This window comes from Cebus imitator, unplaced genomic scaffold, assembly GCF_001604975.1.
Source record: "Cebus imitator isolate Cc_AM_T3 unplaced genomic scaffold, Cebus_imitator-1.0 Scaffold277, whole genome shotgun sequence".
NCBI classification, from domain to species: domain Eukaryota; kingdom Metazoa; phylum Chordata; class Mammalia; order Primates; family Cebidae; genus Cebus; species Cebus imitator.
The window spans coordinates 1,051,992-1,075,187 of NW_016107592.1; the positions used below are offsets into that span (position 1 = coordinate 1,051,992).

At 44.9% G+C, this 23,196-nt stretch overlaps 1 protein-coding gene across 1 annotated transcript in view; it reads right to left on the bottom strand.

Moving 5' to 3' along the window:
* EPHB1 (EPH receptor B1) overlaps positions 1 to 23,196 on the bottom strand; it is a 436,567-nt gene that overhangs the window by 78,545 nt on the left and 334,826 nt on the right. The window contains exons 6-9 of the mRNA XM_017501026.2: positions 19,065 to 19,189; positions 11,157 to 11,319; positions 7,167 to 7,275; positions 6,241 to 6,305 (exon numbers count right to left, since the gene is read on the bottom strand). Of these exons, the coding sequence (XP_017356515.1) occupies positions 6,241 to 6,305; positions 7,167 to 7,275; positions 11,157 to 11,319; positions 19,065 to 19,189 (462 nt within the window). The remainder of the gene's footprint in view (positions 1 to 6,240; positions 6,306 to 7,166; positions 7,276 to 11,156; positions 11,320 to 19,064; positions 19,190 to 23,196) is intronic.

A 23,196-nucleotide genomic window follows, 5' to 3' on the forward strand; every position in this document is an offset into this window, starting at 1 on the left:
CCCCACCTAATTCCAAGGACCAAGACCAGGACAATGGGTGGTTATCTTTTTCCATGAGAGCAGGGGTCATGGGTGCCCAGCTGGTGCTTGAGGAAGAATCCAGGAAAGGACCCTCAGGGCAGACAAGGCAGACTGGAAAAGTGGGAAGAGGACTTTCCTGACACTTTGTGTTTGGGGGTTTTACCACTTTTTCAGGATTTGCTCCAAAAACCAGTTATTGCTGAACATCTATCTTGTAAAGAAGGAAAGTAGACCACAGCTGCTTCCTCTTGAGGAAAGTATTTCAGAAAAAGCTTAACATCTCCCTGCTTTGTGGCTGTCAATGACCAGGACAGGCAGGTCCTTCCCAGCAAGGCCCACTGATTCTGGGTCGCTGAGGAGCTGCAGGGAGGCCGAGGACAAGAGCTGATAATCTCAGGACCAGAAGAGTTAACATGGTTTCTCGAGTCTCTGGCTTAGAGCCAGCAGCAGACACATGGGTGAATTTAGCTCATTAAATTTATTTGACATTTAATAAGTCCCCACTGTAAACTCAGCCACCTTTTGTACCAAGGAGCCTTGCCTCCTCTCCCAATAAGTCATCATTTACTCTTCTCAGTGACTAATGCTCTCATCACCCTCCAGAAGAGGGAGCCAAAATTCCCACGGTCTGCCTCCCTCCTCCAGGGACACACCTGACCTGCACTTCAGTGCCGGAGGTGATTTCCTCTGGGATGAATGCTGTGTCCTTTGCAGTTCTGAAATACAGTCACCACCCAGAATCTAGAAACTGGGTGTGGAATCTTGGGGCTAGATATATTTCTGGGTGTAATTTTGTCCAATATCCCATCTAAAGCAGAAATCTCTCCAGCGTCCTTTACTGACAGCTACCTAATCTCTGCTTGAATAGGAACAGAGAGCTCACATCTCCCTGTAAGGCAGACTGTCTCTTTGCTGGACAGCTCTAGTGAAGAAGCAGTGCACTTACATGAACAAATCTAGCCTACTTTGATATTTCACCTGATGGTGCCATTTAATCTCATGAAGCCAACAACACCTTTTTTTTTTTTTTTTTTTTTTTTTTACCATAACGGCATTATGCCGGAGGATGACTTCCAGGTCCCTGCCTGGGCGTCTGCAGCACTGAACAGACGCATTTCCAAGTCTCTTCGGTAGCAGATCAGGACTTGCCACTGCTCCACAAGCAAGCTTCTATCTTCTGGACAGGTACTTTGCAGACAATGTGCTTCTTGAAATGGGATGCTAGAACTAACATCACTCTAGATGTGTTCTCACCACAAAGAAGATACTGTTTATATATCACCTTTTCTGATCTGAACCCTAATGGAGACCACAGAGTCAGGCAGATCTGAGTTTTAAACCTTGTTCTGCAAATCACTAATTCCAAGACTCTGAACAGGTTACTTGTTCTCTCTGAGGCTTTGTTTCTTCATATGCAAAATGTACCTTATGGGGCCGTTAGGAGGATGAAACTAGTTAAAATATGCAAAGTGTTTAACACAGTAAGTATGCAATACTGGTAGTTATTAGTAGTATACTGTGTCAATAACACTGCTTGGATTTTTATCAGCTATATATCACTCATACTAAGAATGTGGTCAACTAAATCAGTTTTTTCACACAAATAAACAGCAAGTTAGGTCTCTTATTTGTGCTGCTTCTTTATTTTTGTTTTAATCTAAACACTAGATTCCAGATTTATCCTGCTAACATTTTGTCTTACAGATTTCAAATTAGCATTCAAAGCTGTTGGATAGTTCTGAATTTTGATTCATCTTCTGTGGTGTTAGTTATGCTCTCCAACTGTTACCTACACACTCAATAAGCTTCCCTATGCTTGCACCTGAGTCATGAATTTAAAAAACAATCAAACAAACAAGAGATTGAAGAGGACAAGGACTAAAATAACACTAGGGACTTCCTTTCTGGCTACTTTCTTTTGGTAGGAAGATAAGCTCTGTATCCACTTAAAAATGTTTTCCCTTAGGAGATTATAAAATATTTTTACCAAAATAAAAATTCAATCCATCTGCAATTCCTCTTAAATTTACTAAAGGTATAACCCTGGTAAATTAGATGAGGCCCTCCTATTATTTTTCTTAATGAATCTTTGGGGCTTCCCAAAGATCACTGAATTCAAGTTTAAATGCCCAGAACCCATCTGCTTAATCATCTCCCCAAATGTTTGGCAGGGATCAAGTTCAGACTCCTGTTCTGTAATCCCTGTGCTCTACCCCTTACCCTATGTGAAAATTAGGGTGTTTGACAATCTAAAGTCTTTAGGCATATACCCCATTTGTTTGTGCTTTTCCCAAAGTTTACCAACAGTTGTGCTATAATGTTATCTGCAGTGCCAACACAGGGACGTGAGTCTGTCAGGGCCGCTTTCTGAAAGCCCTTGACCCTTGACCCCTTAACAAGCTCTCATCTTCCCTTCTCCCTACCCCTACACATTCCACCCAACTCAGAAATCAAGAAATCAGGGAGGTGCCAACCTCTATAAAGTATGTGGTAACTTCAGGCCCTGTAAATACCTTTTAGCATTTCCCAAATGTAGGATCAACTGGAACTTTTTTCAAGATAGATTCCCAAACTTATTTTTGCCCACCTAGATCATCCAGGTGGCCACCTGGACTACCTAAATCATCTCATCCTGGCAATTGTTAGCCAGCCAGCACCTACTGAGAACTGGCCCCCAAAAACCATGAGAACAAACTGTCTCTCTGCCTCTTCCAGGACTCGGAAAGCCACATCCCCAGCCTCCCACCCTTGAACATGCACGATAGGCTCAGATGAAGAGCATCCAGCACCACACCCAGCATGTCTTCTCTTCCAGCCTGCCTTCCAGCTAGTCTCTTTCCACCCAAATCCAAATTCTCTTTACATTCCTGTTCACTGTGCTCCAGGCTCTGAGGAGGAACATAAACCAGTGCCCTAGAAGCCACATTATGTTCTCAAATTTACCAGATCTGCCATGTCTCAACTAGCTAGAGAAGGTTTTCTGTTTGCAAACATTTCTCTCATTTATTCTTCAGCTTTTGCATCAGTTTGAAAGGAAGGTCTGGGAGGGGAGGGGCTGCCAGCCTCTCTAGTATCCTGCACCCTGCCTGCAGGGAAGAGAGGCAAGGGCTCTCTCAGGCACTAATGAACAAGCTGGGGAGCCGCTGGTTACTCCTCAGTTAGGAAGATCTCAGAGCTCCATATTGCTGTCTGCATCCCCCGGAAGTTCATACATGTGGGTGGTCCAGGTATAGTTACATGCACATATTCAGATCAGACATTATCAATCTTTCTGCCTCCAGCAGTGGGATTCAAAGTAGGGAGCCACAAAACACCAACTTGGACCGCTGGGATTAGTCCTGGAGCTGCTGCTCATCATGAGGCTGTGGAACGAGCAGGGGCTCTGTAGCCGGGCTTAGAGGGTGTACAGTCTGCCTCTGTTACTTAGCCATGTGCCCTAGATAAGTCATTTAACCTTCCTAGATGAATTCCTTTCTTTTAGAGTGGTTGCGAAGGTTCAGTGAGTTTAAGAGAGCTACCAAAGTAAAACTCCCAATGCAGGGAGTACCCTAACCCATTACTTCTACCCTTACCCACTTTTTGACCAGGCCCTCCCTTCATCAGAGCCTTCAGTTTCCCCTTCTATGTGTGCTGAGCCATCTGCCAGCTCTACACTCCTTTGACCATGATTCTCCAACTTTAGTCAGGGAGATGGATGTTCACAGGAATAAATGCACAAATGCAATTCAACGCCTGAGGCTGAGTTCAAGTTTCCAACTTGTATGGAAAGAGGAGCCAGGTGTCCAAGATCAGATCAGAAGAGAATAGTTATGAATTGAGGGAAAGGACAAGATTTATAAAAAGCAAACTGAATTAAAAAGAGGACAAATATCTAAGGAAGCCAGGGGAGTGAACCTAGACCCACAAAAATCCCTGCATCCATCCTGAGTCCCAGGAATGGCAGCTCTGCAGCTGGTCAGGAATGTTCCTTCGGCTGCCCTCTCTTGTTCCAGCAAGGCCACTATTACTGTAGACTGAGGACTGGTTTTTCTATGGATCTCAGGAACCAGTAAAACCTTCCTCTTTTGGCCTGACAGGTGACAGAGTCCCCCAAAAGGTGGCTGTGAGCATTTTGGAAGCATGCCTTTGTGCACATGGGCACCATGTGATGGCCTGGCATAGCTACTCCTCGAAAGCAGAACAGCCAGATCTCAGGTTGCAGCAGCTGAAAGCACACAAAGTTTCACCCCGCTTGATGTTCAGAGACCCTCTGTACCCCACCCAGGGGGTGAAGCCAAGACTTAGCTTGCACAATTTTAGAAAGGGAGTTCCCACCTAAGGCATCCTAATGCATCTTTGGATATCTCTAGACTTCAAAGTGAGAGTCCTCCTTTTGAACCTAATTTTGCGTCCTTGTGGCCCTGGCTCTGCTTTCAGGCTGCATCACCATCTCTAAACATTTCATCCACAGCATTCACAGGATGCCAGATCTGAAATGAACCTTACAGTGGCTCATGGTGAAAAGAAGTCAGCCCTGGGCAAGGGTCAGGGAGGCAATGTCAGGATCCTGACACAGAGGCAGGGAAGCAGGGAGACGATGGTCACCCTTGAGGAAATACTGACGCACCCTGGTGGGTGCACTATCACTTGAGAATCACAGGTACAAGGAAAGTCCGTTTTCCTGCTGAGGAAGGTAAGGCCCTGCCTGGAAGAACTGATGCACAGGCCAACATAAGTAGAAGCATCTTGTAGATTATGCAGCAATGCACAGAGTCAGGCCACAGGAAAGGAAAGATAATGCAGTAGGGTTGATCCTTCCAAAATCAGTGACAATGGAGGCTTAGAGTGGCCTGGGGAGAGAAAGAAAGAGGAACAAACAGAGCTCTGAATGGAGTAGGAGCTGTGCCTGTGGCCTTAGAGGGGCCCCATGTGGGCTGCTGATGGTGGGGACTGCCCTGGGCCATCGTGGGAGAGCAGCAGTGCCCAAGCCAATGCAGAACTCACAGCTCCCTTCAGCAATAAGTGCCCTGGGCAGCAGCCCAGCTGCCAGGAGCTTGGGCCTCTGCAAACCCTTAGCAGGGTCTTGATCTTAGATTGAAAGCCATATCTACGAAGTGCCCTTTGTACAGCCGGAGTCAGCACCAGCCACATTAGAACACAAGCTCCTTCATGGTACAGCTGCTGCTGGGACATCCAGACATCACTTCTGCACCTTGGGTAACTTTGGAGAAGAAGCAATTGGATCCATGAGAACTTTGGCTTTGGAGTCCTTGTTTGCTCCCAGAAGAACCCCCCTGTGGAGGCAGGCTTAGTGTGTGGGGTACCTGGGAGATCTGTTTTCCATGCTTACTACTGAGAGAACAGGAAGCATGGGCCTTACATGGCAACAAGGGGATTCAGGTGAGATGAGGCTTACAGAGGAAGCCTTGACAGAGCATAGCACAAAGCGCTAGGACAGATTTCTGAGGGCATCTGTCAAATTCAAAAGGAGTTATTTAGAAACAGAATGTGTCTGCTGTAAGGATCTGAGAATTCTGCTCTCTGGAGGCAGGAAAGTGGCCCAACTGACCTCATGGACCTTTCTCAGATGCTGCAATGTTGTGACTGTACAGATGAGAAAACAGGTCTGACAGAGAACTTTATGTTGCACATTGGCAAAAAGAAATTTTAGTTACAAAAATATTGCAAATATAGGTTTATAAAAGAGAGCAGAGGAGGATTATGAGTGAGAAAAACTTTTAAAGGTACTGCTTAAAGGAAAACCCTCGGGAGATATCCCAGCACTTTGGCCTCTTGGGCTCTGCTATCTTTTTAATTCCTACATTCATGTTCTCTGGCTTATCCGTGAATTTGGTTAACACAGTCCCCAGCCTCTGCATTGGGTAAGATAAGGCAGAAGATGTTAATAGAGAACCCTCCATCTTTTCCCACTGAGTCTGATTTCAGGATTCATTGAATTGCTAAACTCAATCTTTTCCTTGCATTCCTATATGGGCTTATCAATGCAGACAATAATCTACCCACCAGGCATCCAATGAGACCCCACAATAGGTAGACAGCAGATGGGAGGGCAGCCTTGTTGCCCCTGGGGACCTGCAGGAAGGCGGCCAACGCACTGGGGGCTGGGAGGGAACTTGCCACTGGGACTAGCCAGTCTGGCTATAAAAAGAGCTCTGAGCCCTAGCCCACTTGGCTCAGTGGCCCACGGGGTCAGACAGTGGGTGTCTGCTTTCTACTTACCTCGGCCTGTGCTGTAATGCTGGAGCTTATCGCTGTACACAGCCTCTTTGCTATAAGCCCGTTTCCTGCAGATACAAAGAGGGGCTCTCTCAGCCATGAGGCATATCCATCACTCTGTTCCAGGTACCTCCATCTAGACCCCAGTCCAGATGGGGGCTCACCCTGGGCATCTCCCAGGATTGGGGACTGGGCAACTCTCACTTCAGCCTTCCTGCTGCAGTTAGAGCTCTGGTTGACTACCACTCACTCCTGTGGGCAGATGGGTCTGCTTTTAAGTCAACGTCTTACAGAAGCCTGGCGGGGCTATGGGACCCCATTCAGAAGGCAGAGCTGATGAGGGCAGAGGTGAAGAGGATGTCCATCAGCACTTAAGCTACATTGCGGAACTGCTTGGGAGGGATCCAGCTACAGGGCTTTGCATGGCAGAATCTGGGCTAGCCACTGAAGACAGTAGCAGCAGTATTAAAAAATCACAAGACTTTCGGGGCCAGCTCTTCTGCAGACTCAGAGTTTCCCTTTCCTCCTCATCTTCTCTCCTGCCAGCCTGCCTCTCTCTTGTTGGCTGTCAAGAGCCTGAGTTCCCTAACTGGAGGATGGGTTGTGCAAAGGCTTGATGCTCCAGTGGGTCAAATGCAATTTTGTAACTGTCACTCTGAAAAGCCATTGTGTGTAAGGGCGGCTAAAAGTCTTGGCTAAAATGAGGTTTGAGGATGGATGCTGTTTACTCATAGCCTTGCCCAGCTCTCATATGAATTTTTTCCCAGCTGAATAAATATCTAAAGAATTCTAGGCTGCTCTTGGATTGAGATGGAGTGATGATTGTGGTCATGAATGGTCAGACCCTATTTGATCCACACAGCCTGGGAAGGGGCAATGGAGAGGGGCTTCCTGAGTCCAAGGAGAGCCAGCAAGAGTGGAGGACCTACCTGCTGCAGACGATGGAGATGGCCACCAAGGACACAACGAACACAACCCCGGCTGCTGCTGAGCCAGCAATCAGGGGCAGCTGCTCCCTCAGTTCTGACTTGTAATCATCTAGGTGAGAAAGAGGCATTAGAATCCTCCCCATAGAGGAAGGCAGCAGATCACACTGACACGTGTGTTCCTATGCAACAATTTTGCATGTTCTTCACATGTACCCCAAAACCTAAAATGCAATAAAATAAATAAATGGGAAAAAAAAATCCTCCCCATATATCTTCTGCAAACAGCTGATGCTCAGTGCATGATACCAAAGACATAATCTAAACACACACACAAACACACACACACACACACACACACACACACACACACACACACACGATGGTTTCTATGTGTCAGAGCTCTGAGTCCAACCAAAACAAAGAGCAATTTTTAAGTTATAAATAAACAAAAGCAACCCAAAACAAAGAACAATGAAAACAAAACAGCCATGACAGAATCTCGGAACTAAGGTGATGACATTTGTTTCTGAAGCAGAGATGACTCCCAATCTATATCCCCTCAATTGGAAGGTCTCTCAAAGGACTGTCAGCCATGTTAAGGATAATCAAATGAAAGGGACTTATCTAAATGAAAACCACTGCTGAAATATCTTCTAAAGCATGAAGCTGTGAAATGCTACACAGTCAACAGATTCATTGAGCAGATATTTAGAGTATCCGCAGTCAGCCAGCACCACTCCAGGCACTGAGGAGGATGAAGAAATGCCTGAGAAATGAATGGCCCAGCACTCTTAAGTTCCTACTCAAGAAGAAAATGATCGAGGCTTCTGCCAAATGTTAGAACCATGCTGAATTATGCAGTGGAATGGGAAGCCTATGGGTCATAGAGGCAGACGGAGCTCATCTAAATCTTGGTGTTGCCATGTGTAAGCTTTGTGATATTGGACACATGATTAGTCTTTCTGACTCTCAGACTTATCTGTTGAAAAAAATCAAATCACATGAAGCACACTTCACCATGTCTGCCCTATCACGGGTGTCCTAAATACGAAATCTCTTTTCTTTAATCTATACAAATCATTTGGCCCAGCTGGCTAGTATTATTATTGTCCTGGTTATGCTTTCACTGGTGTTAAAGAACTATTACCTAACATTAAAGACCTAGGCATATGAAAATCAAGCTATTTATGTTGAATTACAATTAGGGTTGCCAGCTACAGCAAATACAAATGCAGGACTGCCAATCACATTTGAATTTCTGGTAAATAATGAATTAGGTTTTAGTATACATATGCCTCAAAAATTCCATGGGAGATACTTACACTAAGACATTATTTTTATTTGTCTGAAATTCAAATTTAATTGAGTATCCCATATTTTAATTTACTAAACTTGGCAAATTTATCCTTTTCAAGAGACAGAGTCTCGCCCTGTCACCCAGGCTGGAGTGCAGTGGCACAATTTCAGCTCACTGCAACCTCCGCCTCTCGGGTTCAAGTGATTCTCCTGCCTCAGCCTCCTGAGTAGCTGGGATTACAGGCGTGTGCCACCACACCTGGGTAATTTTTATATTTTTAGTAGCGATGAGGTTTCACCATGTTGGCCAGGCTGGTCTTGAACTCCTGACCTCAAGTGATCTACCTGCCTCAGCTTCCCAAAGTGCTGGGATTACAGGCCTGAGCCACCATGCCTGGCCGGCAATACTTAAAGTGAGGTTCCCCATGAGCTATCATAATTACCTGAGCCTGGCTGTCAAACATGACTATTTCTGACCCCTTTTCAGATCTACTGAATCAGAACCTCTGGGTGAAGAGCAGGATGTCTGCTCTTTGATAGTTGAACTCTCCTTCAACCATGTGGGCGGAGAAAGATTTCTAAGAACAAGGATGTTGGTTCTTGATGCCTCCCACTCTCTAGGGTTTTAAAGACTGAAGGTAAACTTTCAGTTGCCCTCAGCTGAGAGCTTTCTGTAATATATGTGTTTAAGACATAAATTTGGCAACAAAAAATACACAGGGAACCACAATGAAGCATTTTTAACAATGTCTTTATAAATTAAAAACTTCATAAGGTAATATGAAACTTAAACGATTTTTTTAAAATTAGGCAGCTAAGTCAAAGATCAGAACGGTGTAGCTAAGAGCAGCCCAGGACCATAGTGTGTCTGCCCTATGTGGAGGTCACCAGCCCAGAGTGTGGCTATTGACTCTGGGTGGGGTTCCTCAGGTCCTCCCTGCCCCAATGAGCCTATCATCGATCGGCCTTCTGACTACCTTCATTCTGCAGACAGGCCAGCTGCCCCAGCGAACACAATTACTACCCATGTGTGAACCTCAGTCATTAAGATAAATACTCCCAAATTTGGCCACTTACCAGAACTCTCTTATATCCAGCCCCTCTTGGGTTTGCAAAACTTAACTGCCAAATGTAAAATAAATAGCCTTCTTGGGAGAAATGTTTTACTTCTTGATTTGTCTAGTAGAATTGCCAAGAGACCAGCACTCAGAGCATTTTGAGTTTTGGGCTTTTAATCCTGTGTTGCTGCTGATGTCAGAGTGCCTATAAATCTAGACAGTAAGTGAGGTGCAAAGAGGGGGACAGAGTCCTTAAGGAAAAAAGAAGACAGTCTGTGTTCCTTTCATTCCACCAGCATTATTAATCTGAATGAACTGGCTCACCTCTCTACCCCACTTCACCATCCTCAAAATAGGGCAGAAAGTTCACCTCAAACAAACTCAAAATAGGTTGCAAACTCCAATCTTACAGGGGCCATGCAGTTAACATTAAAGCATCCAGGTTAGAAACACTGGGAAGCGGTGGGCACCATATGGACACAGCTGCCTCTCAGTTTTAAGGCAAGGTCCTCTCTCCAGAGTGTCCACCAGCATTGGCTTCTCTTACAATTTTTTCACAAGAACATCAACATCCCGATTTGTATTAAAAAAAACTACCTGATTTCAAATGTCTCCAATTAATTTCAAAATTGTTTAAGAAAAATGCAATGTGCATCAAGATAAGATCTCAAGCCCTATCAAACACCCAGTCTAACAGCATTGGCCTAAAATAAAATGCTATAAAAGGACAGACTGTTTTATGTATAATTTAATTAACGAAGGAAAAATGGAAAGCTTTCAATTTGGGGAGTCAGGAATAGACTGACATTTGGAATACTATCAGGAAACAGCTCATCAGTGAATAATAAATATAGATATATAGGTAGGTAGGCAGATACACAAGTGAGTACATAAACTACTGTAAATGGCTAGTTAAGAGAGACAGTAGTAGGCACAGTCAGATAGATACACTCAAGAACAATGCTGAGGCTATTAGGAAATCAGATTTTTCAGAACTATTGAGAGGGGTAGTCTCAGAGGACTGGGGAAGATAGATATTATAGGGCACTAATAAAACCCAAAGGTAGAGGTATATTTATGGTGGTAGACTTTCTGGCCTTGAGGACATCTTGGCTGTACTATCTGGAGACATCTGAGCAGGACATACTGGGGGTCACATGTGAAGTTGCTTCAAATTTCTGAGATCCCAGGTACATGAGACTGCCATATCCAACATTTTGTCTTTCCCTTTCCTCCCTGAAGACCTCAGCTCATGAAACTGGGCCATGAGCTCAGCTTTCAGACAACAAGCATGGAGGAGTGAAGTGGCCATGAGGGTGAAGCCGAGGCATCCAGACTTCGGTACAGAGGCAAGAGGGCACACGGGCCCCATGAGACAGGTATGAGCCTCATTGCTGAAATGCAAGATTACACATGGCAAGAGACCTTCAAAGGCAAAGCCAATCAGATGTTGGGAGAGAAATGAGCCAGACTTCTGAAAAATCTACATGGCTCTACTGGGAGGCAAACCATTTGAAGGGAAGTCTATTGGAATCCAGTTGGAGATTGTCCTTTTGGCTAGTGCGGCATCTTTGGGGCTACTTCTTTTCCCACACTGCCTGCCTGGGATTCTGCCACTGCCCTCTTCCACCCTTACCATCCGTCAGAGTCTGGAAGCACATCTTGCCGCTGAACTTGCCATAGCCAGCAACGGTGCGGGCGCGCACCTGGACCACATAAACCATGCCAGGCCGCAGCCCATCAATCCTTGCTGTGTTGGTCTGACTCCTGGCCATGGAGGAGTTGAACTCATTGTGTTCCTGAAAGAAAGCAAGGGAAAGGGTCACCATTCCACTCCTGAAGGTTACACCCCCAGCCCACTCTACCCTGGAGTACTCAGGCCCCATCCATTCTTGGTCCTGAAGATCTGCTAGAAGTTGTCATCAGCCCCAGGCCATCCCTCTGGATGGGGACAAGAAGTCTGATCTGGGTCAAGGGAATGTAGGGTCAGGTCTAGACTATGAGGCGGCCACACCCTGAAGAAAGAGGCCTGGGGAAATGGCTGAGTGCTCAGGGACTAGCAAGGAGGCTTATAGTCATTCTCTAGTCCTACTCCCCCAGGGTTCAGAGGTGAAATAATATAGCACATCCAGCTTTGCAAAACCCCTCAAGTCTCTGACCTCAGCAGAAGCAAACTAGGCAACCACCCATGTGCCCCCTGCCAGCCCCTCTGTCTTGCTTCTGCTGAGTTGTCCTGTTTTCTCTCCTGACTCAGGATCTCCCTAGCTACTCCCCAAACTGGCTGCTCTGCATCACTACCCTTCAGTTCCTCCAAGTGCTCATGCAAAAAGGCTTTCTGTCCACTCTGCTGAAGAGATAGAGGCCATTCTGGACTGCCCTCCACACCTGCTTTTGCCCTCACCTCGCCCTGTGTCTGGATGTGCATCCCCTAGCTACTTCCCACCAGCATTGAGTGGGCATGTCCCTTCTCCTTGGAGAGCAAGCCCTGCGTCCTCAACCTCCCGACCGACTTGGGGTCAGCCTCATTCTCCTGTCTGTCACTCTCTCCAGTGCTTTCTGTGCTGACCTCTATGGTCCCTGTCATCTGCACACTTGAGTCCTCCGATGTGCAGAGAGTTGCTTCTGGTTTTCAGAAGCATGACCGTTTTGCCCATGATGAGTGGCCTTAAAAGGGCACTTATTGAATATGTGATTTGTGCCTGGACTTTTGCAGCCTCCTATCTTTCCTGATGCTCCCCATCAACCCCACCCAATGCCACACTTCTTTTATTAAAAGGTCTCTGATCTTCCCTAAAACTAACACCACACAAAGGTAAAACTCTTAAATATAAATCTGCAAGTCCTTCATAATGAAGTCAATTCCAATCTCTCACATTCCTTTAAACCCGGGGACCACACCTTGGCCAGCAGGCATTTGCTTAGCTGTTTTCTCTGTCGAAAATGTCTCTTGCCAGGGCTCCTCTACTCCCTCCAAATTGCTTAAGCCTATATTTCCCAAGGCCTCCTCTCTAGGAAGGCTTCTCTCCCCACTCTGGGATGTGGACTGTCTACACCACCGTCATTCCGAATCATACCTCACCCCAGCGCCTTCTTATATACACATGAACTTGTAGCCTGGCCTCCAATCCTTTTCACATGAGTGTATCTTTTCTCTGCAGAGATTCTGAGTTATCTGCAAGTGTGCATGAACAGAAGCTTAGAGCCTGGGCCTGCCTTTGCCAGCACAATGAATTCTAGAGAAAAATGGGGATATTTAGTGAAAATGAAGAGCTTAGATCACTAGGAGGGAGGTGCCCAACCTCTTGTGCAGATCTGGGGTACTGTGATGAGTTCTAGGCACAACATGCTTTACAATTGTGGGGAAATTGCAAGCTATATCCTCAGTAAATGACAGAAGAAACAGGTAGTTGAGCTAGGATACAGTACAGCGATAAGAAATTCCCATTGTTTAAAATACATAAAGAACATATTTTATATAAATATATGTAAAGAATATAGTACAGTGATAAGAAATTTCCATTGTTTAGAATATATAAAAGCCTACTTTGCTAAGTTAAAGATGACCTGATGTGTATTTAATCACTCATTCATTCATTTGGCCAGGCAGTACGTTTATGACACACTACTCTGCCTGGGTGCTATACATGGGCTGTAGGTACAAAGACCTGGTCCCTTTCCTATGGGGATGTAACATCTTATGGGTGGACTGGTAAATCAATAGGAGTGTTGATTGAGTGACTTGGCAGAGAGCAGTTCAGGGGATTATGGGGGCACAGCAGGGGACCATCCAGTGCAGACTTGGGGGGAAATACAGAGCAACTCCAGAAAAGGGTGACCTGAGTTGAGTCACAAAAGATGAAATAAATTAGCCACATGGATGAATGTGGAGAGTGAGAACAGAATTAAACATGCAAAAACAAAGCCTACAGGAGTTCAGGAGACTGCAAGTAATTGGCATATCTGAAGTGTGGGTGGCATAGAAATGGCCATAAATGATTCAGAAGCAGTTGTGAGGGACCACAGGTCTCAGGTCAGCTAAAACACACAGTTGAAAGTTACAAAGAAACCCATTCTCATTCTAATGAAGGGGATGTCTATTGGGCCCTGGGAGAGACTGCCTGCAGAGGAACTGCCCACCCACTATTTGATCTATTTAAACAGGAGATCCTCCCTACCTCCAATCAGGGATTCAGAAGAAAGAAGATGTTTTTTCACTATAGGAGGGATGTCATCTAGAACTTTGATCATTTCTATTTGACACAGTGGAGATCTGAGATCCGAAACTATAACAATCACCAAGTCACCTTGCAAATAAGAATAAAATTCCATTGCTACAAAATCCAAGCAGCTGCCTGAATCCTCTGGCTTTACTAGAATCTGCTGAAATCAGGCACTGGTTGATAAATGCGAGGCACTGACTGGATAGCTGTTATTGAAAAACTGTTTTAATACATCATTGGTATTTGGATTGTGGGGACCAAACATTACTCTATAATCACTTTATAGTCCAAACATTCTTGAAGAAGTTCATTGATTAAAATGAATATTAGTTCTTGTTCCCCACAAAATCATTAATCAATTTCAGGCAAATCAGTAAGAGCCATGAACAAAGTTGCTTTTTTTTTTTTAATTGGTTGCTTATGACTGATTATAAGCATGTAGGAGACAGAGGATGGAGGATAGAGGATGCAGCTGTTGAGGGCAGAGAGCATGTCTCCCTCATTTCTCCTTCCCCACCCCAACATGCAGCACAGTGCTTGTACCGCCTGGGCGCTCAACAACTCCATGCTAAATGAGTGAATAAACAGCACACTTTGGTCCAGTTATTTGAACCAATCGATTGAGCACAAGATGTTGCCAAGGTCTGAAAGAGTCTCTATGAGAAAATGGTCCTAAAATTTGAAAGGTAAGAATTCCCAAGGTCTAAACCAGCCAGTCCTAGCCTATATAGTTATTATGAAGAGCAAGTAACCATAAACACTTAATCATTAAGACAGCTGAGAGCAGATGTAGATGCTCCTCCCATGGTTTGCCTACAAGCACTGACACCAGGAGTGAAAAGTGCTACAAGACAGTAAACAGGAGAGAATGATGAATGGAAATGTTTAAAATGGGGAAGGAGATAAACATGGGAAAGGCACTGGGAGTGTCATCAGCTCGATGGCATCTGAGCTCTCTATTAATGAACTGGTGGAGGAAGCAAATGCTGCATCATTCTATTCTCAGAGTGAAACTGAAAGGGGTCCTAAGTGCAAACCCAGGGTTATGTGGAGCAGGAGACCCATGGAGGGTTTTCAGGGGTTGCAAAACTGCCCTCATGGGCCAGCTACCTTTTCTGATAATGTTCCATTGGAACCCAGCCAGGCTTATCAATTTGCATATTACCTACGGTTACTTTCCTGCTACAAAAGCAGAGTTGACTATAGTAGTGGGAGCAAAAACCGCATGGCCCATAAGGCTAAATTATTTACTATCTGATTCTTTATAAGAAAAGCTTACTGACTCTTGGTCTAGATGAAGGGGCTGGGACTTCCCTGCAGGGAGAGGAGATGGCATAAGATGAAGAAACAATGGGGTTTGCTTCTTTGGACCAAATCCAGGACATCTACTGGGCTAAATTCTATTTGTGTCTACATCTTCTAAAGACCAGGATTCCAAGACCACATGGAGCAGGTAGGCAGATCATTCTTTCCGCAAGTATTTGGATTCATTATTAAGATACAATCTCTTATTTGGGGAGCCACAGGGTGCTTGCACCTACTCTCCTACCAAACTCAGAAGTTTCCACCACTGAAGTATAATAAAAATGTGTTAAGTTCTGCTTCTGTGACTCCCTAGCTCTGACCTGTGTTGTTATGGGTAAGTCATTTAACATTTCTATGACTTAGCTCCATCATCTATAAATTGGTTATATATGTTTTCAAGTATACACTTATTTTTTCCTTTAAGGATCAGAGCTAATATATCTGTGTATATCTAGCACATAATAGATACTCAACATATGATAAATTTTTATCATCATTGTTCCAAAAGGCTCTCATGGGCTAATATCTTTTTCTTTGGTCACATTAGGAATAGTCAAAACAATGTAATGAACTTTATAGTCAAGCACTTCATAAGTGAAGGAGGGTTCCACATTAACACACCGAATGGTAATGAATGTTTGGGCAAAGAACCTTCTGTGTTCCCAAGGAAAGCATTCTCTCCTCTGGAGTGGGGACAATAATTTGCTTCACTGAGGTGTGGAAGCTGCTGCAGGCATTGGGCTGCTGTGTATCTGTGTCTGTTAATAAATAGTACAAATTACTAAGGAGCAGGGAGGTAGCCTGAATGGGAGAATAAGCTGCTTTTATAGCATAAGAAGTTGAGGTTAATTACAGTTTTCAAGGAAAAGCTGCACAGGGAGAGGCAGTGGAGGAGCTTGGGCTGGTTCGAGAGGAAGGAGCTGAAGCACACAGGTGCGAGCCTCGTGGCTTCAGTGCTTGGCCTGTCATTAAGCCCTTGACCCCTACCCCGGCTGCGCACTGAAGTGACTGCCCTGGGCACAGCAGATGAGGAGGAGTATGCAGTCTCCAATATATTCTGCCCCTTCCCAGCACCACCACCTGCTGCGGGGCAAAGGACCCAGGCCCGCTTCCCAGCTGTGGGACTCTGGACAAGGTTTTTGTTTTATTAAGCTCTTTGTTTGCCTTTTAAAAATGTCTACCCATAGCAATGATACTAACATTTACCACACTGGCGTGTGAGGGGGAAGTAGACAATGTTTACAAAATCCCTGGCACATAATAGGTGCACACTGGGGAAAATTATTATTTTTCTGAGATGAGGTGTTATTTCAATGGAGCTACAAGTTCATGTGTGTCGAAAGGGGAGCTAAGTGGACCCTTGTTAGGTCAACTTTGATGACAGAATGAGACCATGTGGTCAGTTAGTCTAAACACTTCCTTCTAAAACATGTTAAAAAGTCAACATTTACTTTATAAACTGACAAAAAATATCCAGCAAGTAAGAGCCCTAAATTCAAAACGGATCAGACATAACAGGTACTTATGAATTCAGCTGGTTCAAGTTATTTCCAATTCACTGAATTATCTGAAGCAACTCTTTACAAGACCCAATATTCTCTAAGCAGAATAGAATGCTGCTTAATCCTCCACCTTGCTTGCGAGTTCGGCTCTAATGGTTGAAGGGCATCCTCCTTACAGACTAGACTGGTGATCCAGCTGGACCTCCGCTTTTAAGGAAGTAAATGGCTACCACTCTATAAATGTGAAAACTGTGACCTAGAGTGGTTAAGTAATTGGACCACAGCTCTGTGGCTCGTTAGCTGCACAGGGCACTGGAAACTAGGGCTTCTGCTTCCACTGCAGCCACGCCCCACGACTCAGCACAGCCTCACTGTTGCAGGCTATAGGCCCCTGTTTCTGATCCTCTCCTTGTTTCCACGGACCCACCGCAAGACCTCACAGAGGGTCAGGACTTTCATACCATCTACATACTCACAGGCCCCAGATGGACACCTTCACCCAGGCTTCTCTTTCAAACTCCAGATATGCACCTCTTGCTGCCTACCCTACATCTCTTCTTGGGCGTTTTGCAAGCATTTTAGACACTGAGCTAAACTTCAGTTCCTTTCCTCACATGAAATACACTCTACCCATGGTGTTCCCCTTCAGTGGCAGCTACATCTTCTAGTGATCCCCTGTAGCTGCCACTGAAGTGGTTCCCTGTCAGTGGCAGCTACATCTTCTAGTGGTTCCCTGTAGCTGCCACTGAAGTGGTTCCCTGTCAGTGGCAGCTACATCTTCTAGTGGTTCAGGCTAAAACCTTCCCATGCCCAAACTCCAACTTGTTGGAAATCCTGTTGGCTCTGCCTTAAAGCTGACATATCTGGAAATCAACTACATTTCAATAGCCCTCTGCTATTACCCTGACTCAAGCCACCATCATCCTTATTAATGACTGTAGATCTACGAGGCCCTATTTTCAGTGGAACAGCTTAAATGATCTGGTCAAAATATAAGTGAGATCTTGTCTCTCCTCCGCTCTTCAAACTGCTGTAGTTCCATATCTCACTCAGTGGAAAAGCTCCAGTCTTTTTTTTTTTTTTTTTTGGAGACAGAGTCTTGCTCTGTCACCTACAATCTAGGCTCACTGTAACCTCTACCTCCTGGGTTCAAGTGATTCTCCAGCCTCAGCCTCCTGAGTAGCTGGGATCACGGGCACCCGCCACCACTCCTGGCTAATTTTTTGTGTTTATAGTAGAGTCAGGGTTTCACCATATTGGTCAAGCTGGTCTTGAACTCCTGACCTGATGACCTCCTCTGGCAACCTCTCTTATCTGTCTATTATTTCCCCATTTTCTTGCATCACTCCAGCCATGCTGGTTTCCTTTCTGCTCATTGACTCACCAGTCATGATCCTGCCTCAGGACCTTTGCATAGGCTGTTGCTCTTTCCGCCTCCAGACATCTGCTTCATAGCAATCTTACTTTCCTCAGGTTTACATAGATCTTACCTTCTCCAAGAGGCCTATCTCTACCCCTCTATTTAATTCTGCAACCTGCTCTTTCCCAAGCCTGACCCTCCTAATCCCATTTACCCTATTTTTTTTCTTTTTTCCTCTATGCTGCTCATTTTCTAACATACTACATGATTTGCTAATTTATTCTGTTCACTGTTTATTGTCTGTTTCCCTCTGTTGGAAAGTAAGCTCCTCAAGGGCAGAAATCTTTGTTTGATCACTAATATATCCTAGAATACAGTACCTGCCAAATAGCTGACAATACTTACTGAACCAATAAGTGAACGAATAGTGTGTTTTTTACAAATAATGTGTTGGGTTAAAACAGAAGACACTACATTTTCCTAAGATGTTTGTAAATGCCGCAGTTCAGCCTGGTAAGAGGGAGGCCAGGGGCCAGCTCTGCCAGGCCCCAATTCCCTTTTCTTGGCAGCACATGCCCCACTGCCATCCCCAGCAGCAGCTGCTAAAGAGTAGTCAAGGAAAATCATATATGGATGTTTATTTCTGTTAATTTTTATCTCCTCCTTTTAAATGTTCATTTTACATGTTTTTTATCTTCCACAAACATATTAGTGCAGTAGTACGTGCATATAACTTGTAAGTAAACTTATTTTGGAGGTGCACAGTTAAACACTTTGAAAAACACTGACCTACCAAACCACACACTCCTCTGAAGGTTCGGGACCCCTGGCAGTTTTGTGGCATCTGCATTAGTATATCAAACATGTGTCTGGAAGAATCAGACTGGTCCTTCCCAGCCAGTGAACTATCCAGATTACAAGATGCTGGACTGGAAGTTTCTCTCCTTAGTTGGCACAGAACGTGCCTGGGCTTTGAACAAGGCTTTTGCCAGGACAGACCTGGAGAACTCTCCCAGGGACCTTCTGGCCTCTGCCACCAGAATCCTCCCTCCCTCAGGATGTCCTCCAGCCTGTCTCCTTTGTGCTTTCAGCTAGCAACCATCATGGAACAGTGGCTGGCCCTGGGTCTTGAAAGCTTGCAGGCAGAGCTGGCTCACCTTCTCATAGTACCGGATCTCATAGTCCAGGATGATGCCATTGGGCTGCTCCGGCTGTGGCCATGACAAGGTGATGCTCCTCATAGTGGCACTAACTTGGTGCATGATGGGAACGGTGGAGGGGGCTGTGGAGAGAGGAAGAAACAGGGTAGCTGAACAGACACTCAATTACAGGGGAAGGGCCATCTTTCAGAGGTAAGTAGGGAGAAAAATGGCATTGGGTTTTGCCATTTTGATAAAGAAGGTTCTGCCCCTTCTTTATCAATAGCTGAGCTGGATCTGCAGAACTTCCTGTGGGTTTTGTAGAATCAATGGAATTTGGATAACAGAGGAGAGACAAGGTAGCAATTTAGGAGAGGGAACATGTGTACACAGGAGCTGGAATGGACATGGGACTTTCAGAGGCAGCAAGGCTTGACCAAAACAAGAGATTGATTGGAGGAATCAAAGGAAAAGACAGGAGGAAAGGAGGAACACTGTAATGCTTTTGAAAAGAAGATGTTGAAGAAACCTCAGTCTTGCAGTTTTGGACTGAGCTATTGCAGAGATGAGAACCCGGGGCAAGAGATGATAATGAGACAGAACCAGTTGGTACAGAATTACTAAACAACAGAAAGGAACATTCTAGCAAACATCTCTTTCGATACTGCAAGTAAGATTTTATCATACTTTAAAAGGAAGAGAGGAGGTGTGTATCAAAAAGACATGAACACAGACAAACAACAGGAGGTTCTGTCAGAGTTTTCCAAATGAGGGCATTTGCAATAAGGAGTTCACATGTATAAATGAAGAAATGACAAACAAATCAAATATTTGGAAACAAGATAATTCTAAAATCTGTAAAGTTGATTCAGAAATCTCTGTTTGGAAATAATATTATTTCCCAATTCAACATTTTTCACATGGTACAAGTAAAATGAAAACAGTCTGGAAGTAATAAATGAGGGCTGTCTTTCTAGGGGAAGAACGGGTAATGGATGAGGCTTCAATCTGTGCTGTGCTCATGGGCTGCTCTGTTTACTCCTGGCACTTCTGCAGTGATGAAGGTCTTTTCCTCACTCGAACTCCACTTTACAAAGGTTTCTCTGGGGACCATGGCTGAGTGACATTTACTATCCTCAATTTAAGTTAACAGATTGCCCTCCAAGACCTGGAATTACACAGCATAGCTGCGGGGTCACAAGGGGGCTGCTGCTTTCTCTACTACTCATTGGACCCTCAGTGAGTCCCTACTACGTGCAGCTGCTGGGGGAGAGGATGCAGAGGACTTGTTCTCAAGATGCTCCTAGCCCAGGAAAGCCATAAAAAGTGAGAAGTGTGATAAGGACTCAGAACCAGAGTGTCCTCTGGGACCTTGAAGGCAGGTATGCACTGTTCCCATTAGGGCCCTTGTGTTGGCTGTGAAATGCAACTCTCAGAGTTCCTACTCCTTGGAGAGTAATTAACTAACTGCCCCAGTTCCTGCACCCTGCAGTCCATCACCATACTCACACAGAGGCCCTGATTCCCACAGGCTGCTCCCAGCCAATGATTGAGAGCAGCAGGGATGCCATGGCAGACCCATTCCTGCAATATATGGGACTATTCTGATGTGCAACTCTCACTCAAAAACTCCCCAGTGGCCTTTCCATCACTACCCTATGACCCACACAGCAGTCTAAAGCTCTTCCTAACCCACCCAATCCTCCATCCTTCCCTCTCTCCTTTACAGAGATCAGACCTTTCTTGAGGTCCAATGGCTCTCCCAGCCTCCTCTGGCTCCTATCTCATTTCCCCAGAAAATCTTTCATACATCAAATCCCATCTTGGTGTCTGCTTCCTGGAGGTTCTAAATTAATGCAGTTCTCATTCCCCCTACAACTTCCCTGTCAGGAATTTGCTGCCAAGCTCCTGCTGTGCCCCCAGGGAGGAGAGACTTCTTGCCTCCAGGAGCTGCTGTTCTATACTTGGGTGAGTCTCACCAATTTACATATCTTTCTATGTTTATTTGAAAGTTATCTTCTTCCCACTGGTTTCCATTCTGCCAACTGAAGTAAGAAAGGATGTTCCCTTTCCCGTAAAATGTCTTGTCAAATATCTAAGGAAACTAGTTAGGTCTTCCTTGAGCTATTCCTGCTGAAAAAAAATAGTCAAATATTTCTCCCATGATCATTACATGCCACTCAAGATGGTTCTTTTCCAAACAGGACCATGTTCCCTAAATTCTCTTTAGGCATGAGGCTCAGAGGCGAACCCAATCCTCTTTCCACTCTTTGAGCAGCAAAGATTAGAATAAAACTAATACCTACCATGATATGTGTACTATATATCTATTAATATGACCATAAGCCTTTGGATCAAAAACATGTCCCACTATTCAATCCTGAAATGGCAGTTCTATAGAAGCTTTAGGTTTCCCCAGGGTATGCTCCTCACCTTTCGTCTGTAAGTCAGCTTTTGGCTTTGACAATGGGAATGTTCATGTATCTCAACCTTTATGGTGTTACATTTGCCCTATTCATTTAGTAAGTAGAAACAATTTTTTATCTTGATTGAGCCATCAAGTATATTTTCTCTTGCTCCCAACTTAGTAGTATCTGTAACTCAGGTTAATTCATTAATTAAGCATATCTATTGAGCCTCTTCCATGTAGCAGTCACTTTTTAGGTTCTAGTGGCACCATAGTGAATAAAATAAAATTTCTTGCTCTCATAGAGCTTACTTTCTAGTGGAGGGATTCAGCGGAGACTACAGGTAATAAATGAATCGTACATTATGTTAAAGTATATTAAGTACAGTGAAAAAAATGGAGTGGGGGAGGGGACACAGAATGCCAGAGGTGGGAGGTGGGAGGTTAGGGAAGGCCACCTGAGAAGCAGATATAGGAGCACAGGGTTGAAGGAGGGGAAGGAGGGAGCCGAGTTGATATCTGGAGCAGCCAGGACAAAGGGGCTGATCTGGGGGCATCAGGGAGTCAGTGGATCCGAGAAGACAGGAATCCACAGGGGGCAGGGCCCTGAGGGACACTAAAAGGAGTTTGGCTTCTACCCTGAGCAAGCTCGGGAGCCACAGGAGGACTGTCAACAAGACAGTGATGTAACCTGAATTATATGATACTATTATCACCCTCTGCTGTGTTCCAAATAGAATTTAGGGTCCATGTAGATGCAGGAAGCCAACCACAGCACTGCTGCAGTAATATTGCTGGGAAACAACAGGGGCTGAGATCTGGCCTGAGCAGTGCAATGGGCAGATTCTGGATATATTTAGAATATTTCCATGAACATGGGATGTGGAAGAACAGAAGAGTCAAGTGACTACAAGGGTTTCGGCCTAAACATCTGGAGGAATGGGGCTGCCATCAACTGAGATCAGGAAGATGTTTCTAGAAGCAGTTTGGGGGGAGAGATGAGGTGCTCCACTTCAGAACTGTTAGATTTGAGATGTCCAAGGTGTCCCAGAGCAGATGCTGAGTACCAGATAGGTGTTTAAGGTCCACGCTGCAGACCAATTTGGAGTCACCAATATTTCACAGATATCGAAATCAGTGGAACTTGCAGAGATCACCAAGAGAATCAATAGAATAGAAAAAACAATCCAAGATTCAGAAGATGAGGAGAAAAGATTAAAGATGTCTGAGAAGGAAAGGCCAATGAAGTAGAAGAAAAACCAGGAGTGTGTGATCTCCTAGAAACCAAGTGGAAATGAGGTGCTCCTAGGAGGAGCGAATACTTTAAATGCTGCTGCTAAGTCAGGTAAAATGAAACTAAGAACTGAGCCCTGGACTTAGCAACAAGGCTCGATGGTTAAATATGTGGATGGCCTGTGATCATCTTTTCCAGCACCTTGCAATCATGGGACAGAGTCAGGGGGAGGATAAAGACCGTTCAAGGAAGGCGAGGCAGTTTCCCGGAATCAGTCCAGATCATTTGGGGATCCCAATGGGTCCACAAAGGCAGGGTGAACAAAAAGCTCCTGAGAGCTCTTTCCTTCCACTGCAGGCTATGTCTCTCAGGCTGCCCTTGCAGACCTCTGTGGAGGCACAACTTACATGTTGTGAATCATGTCAGTTTCACACAGGATTTCATGGTTCCTCTGTCTTGAGAGCTGAAACATCATGTATTTAAAAGTGGAAAGATCAATGCTAACGGAT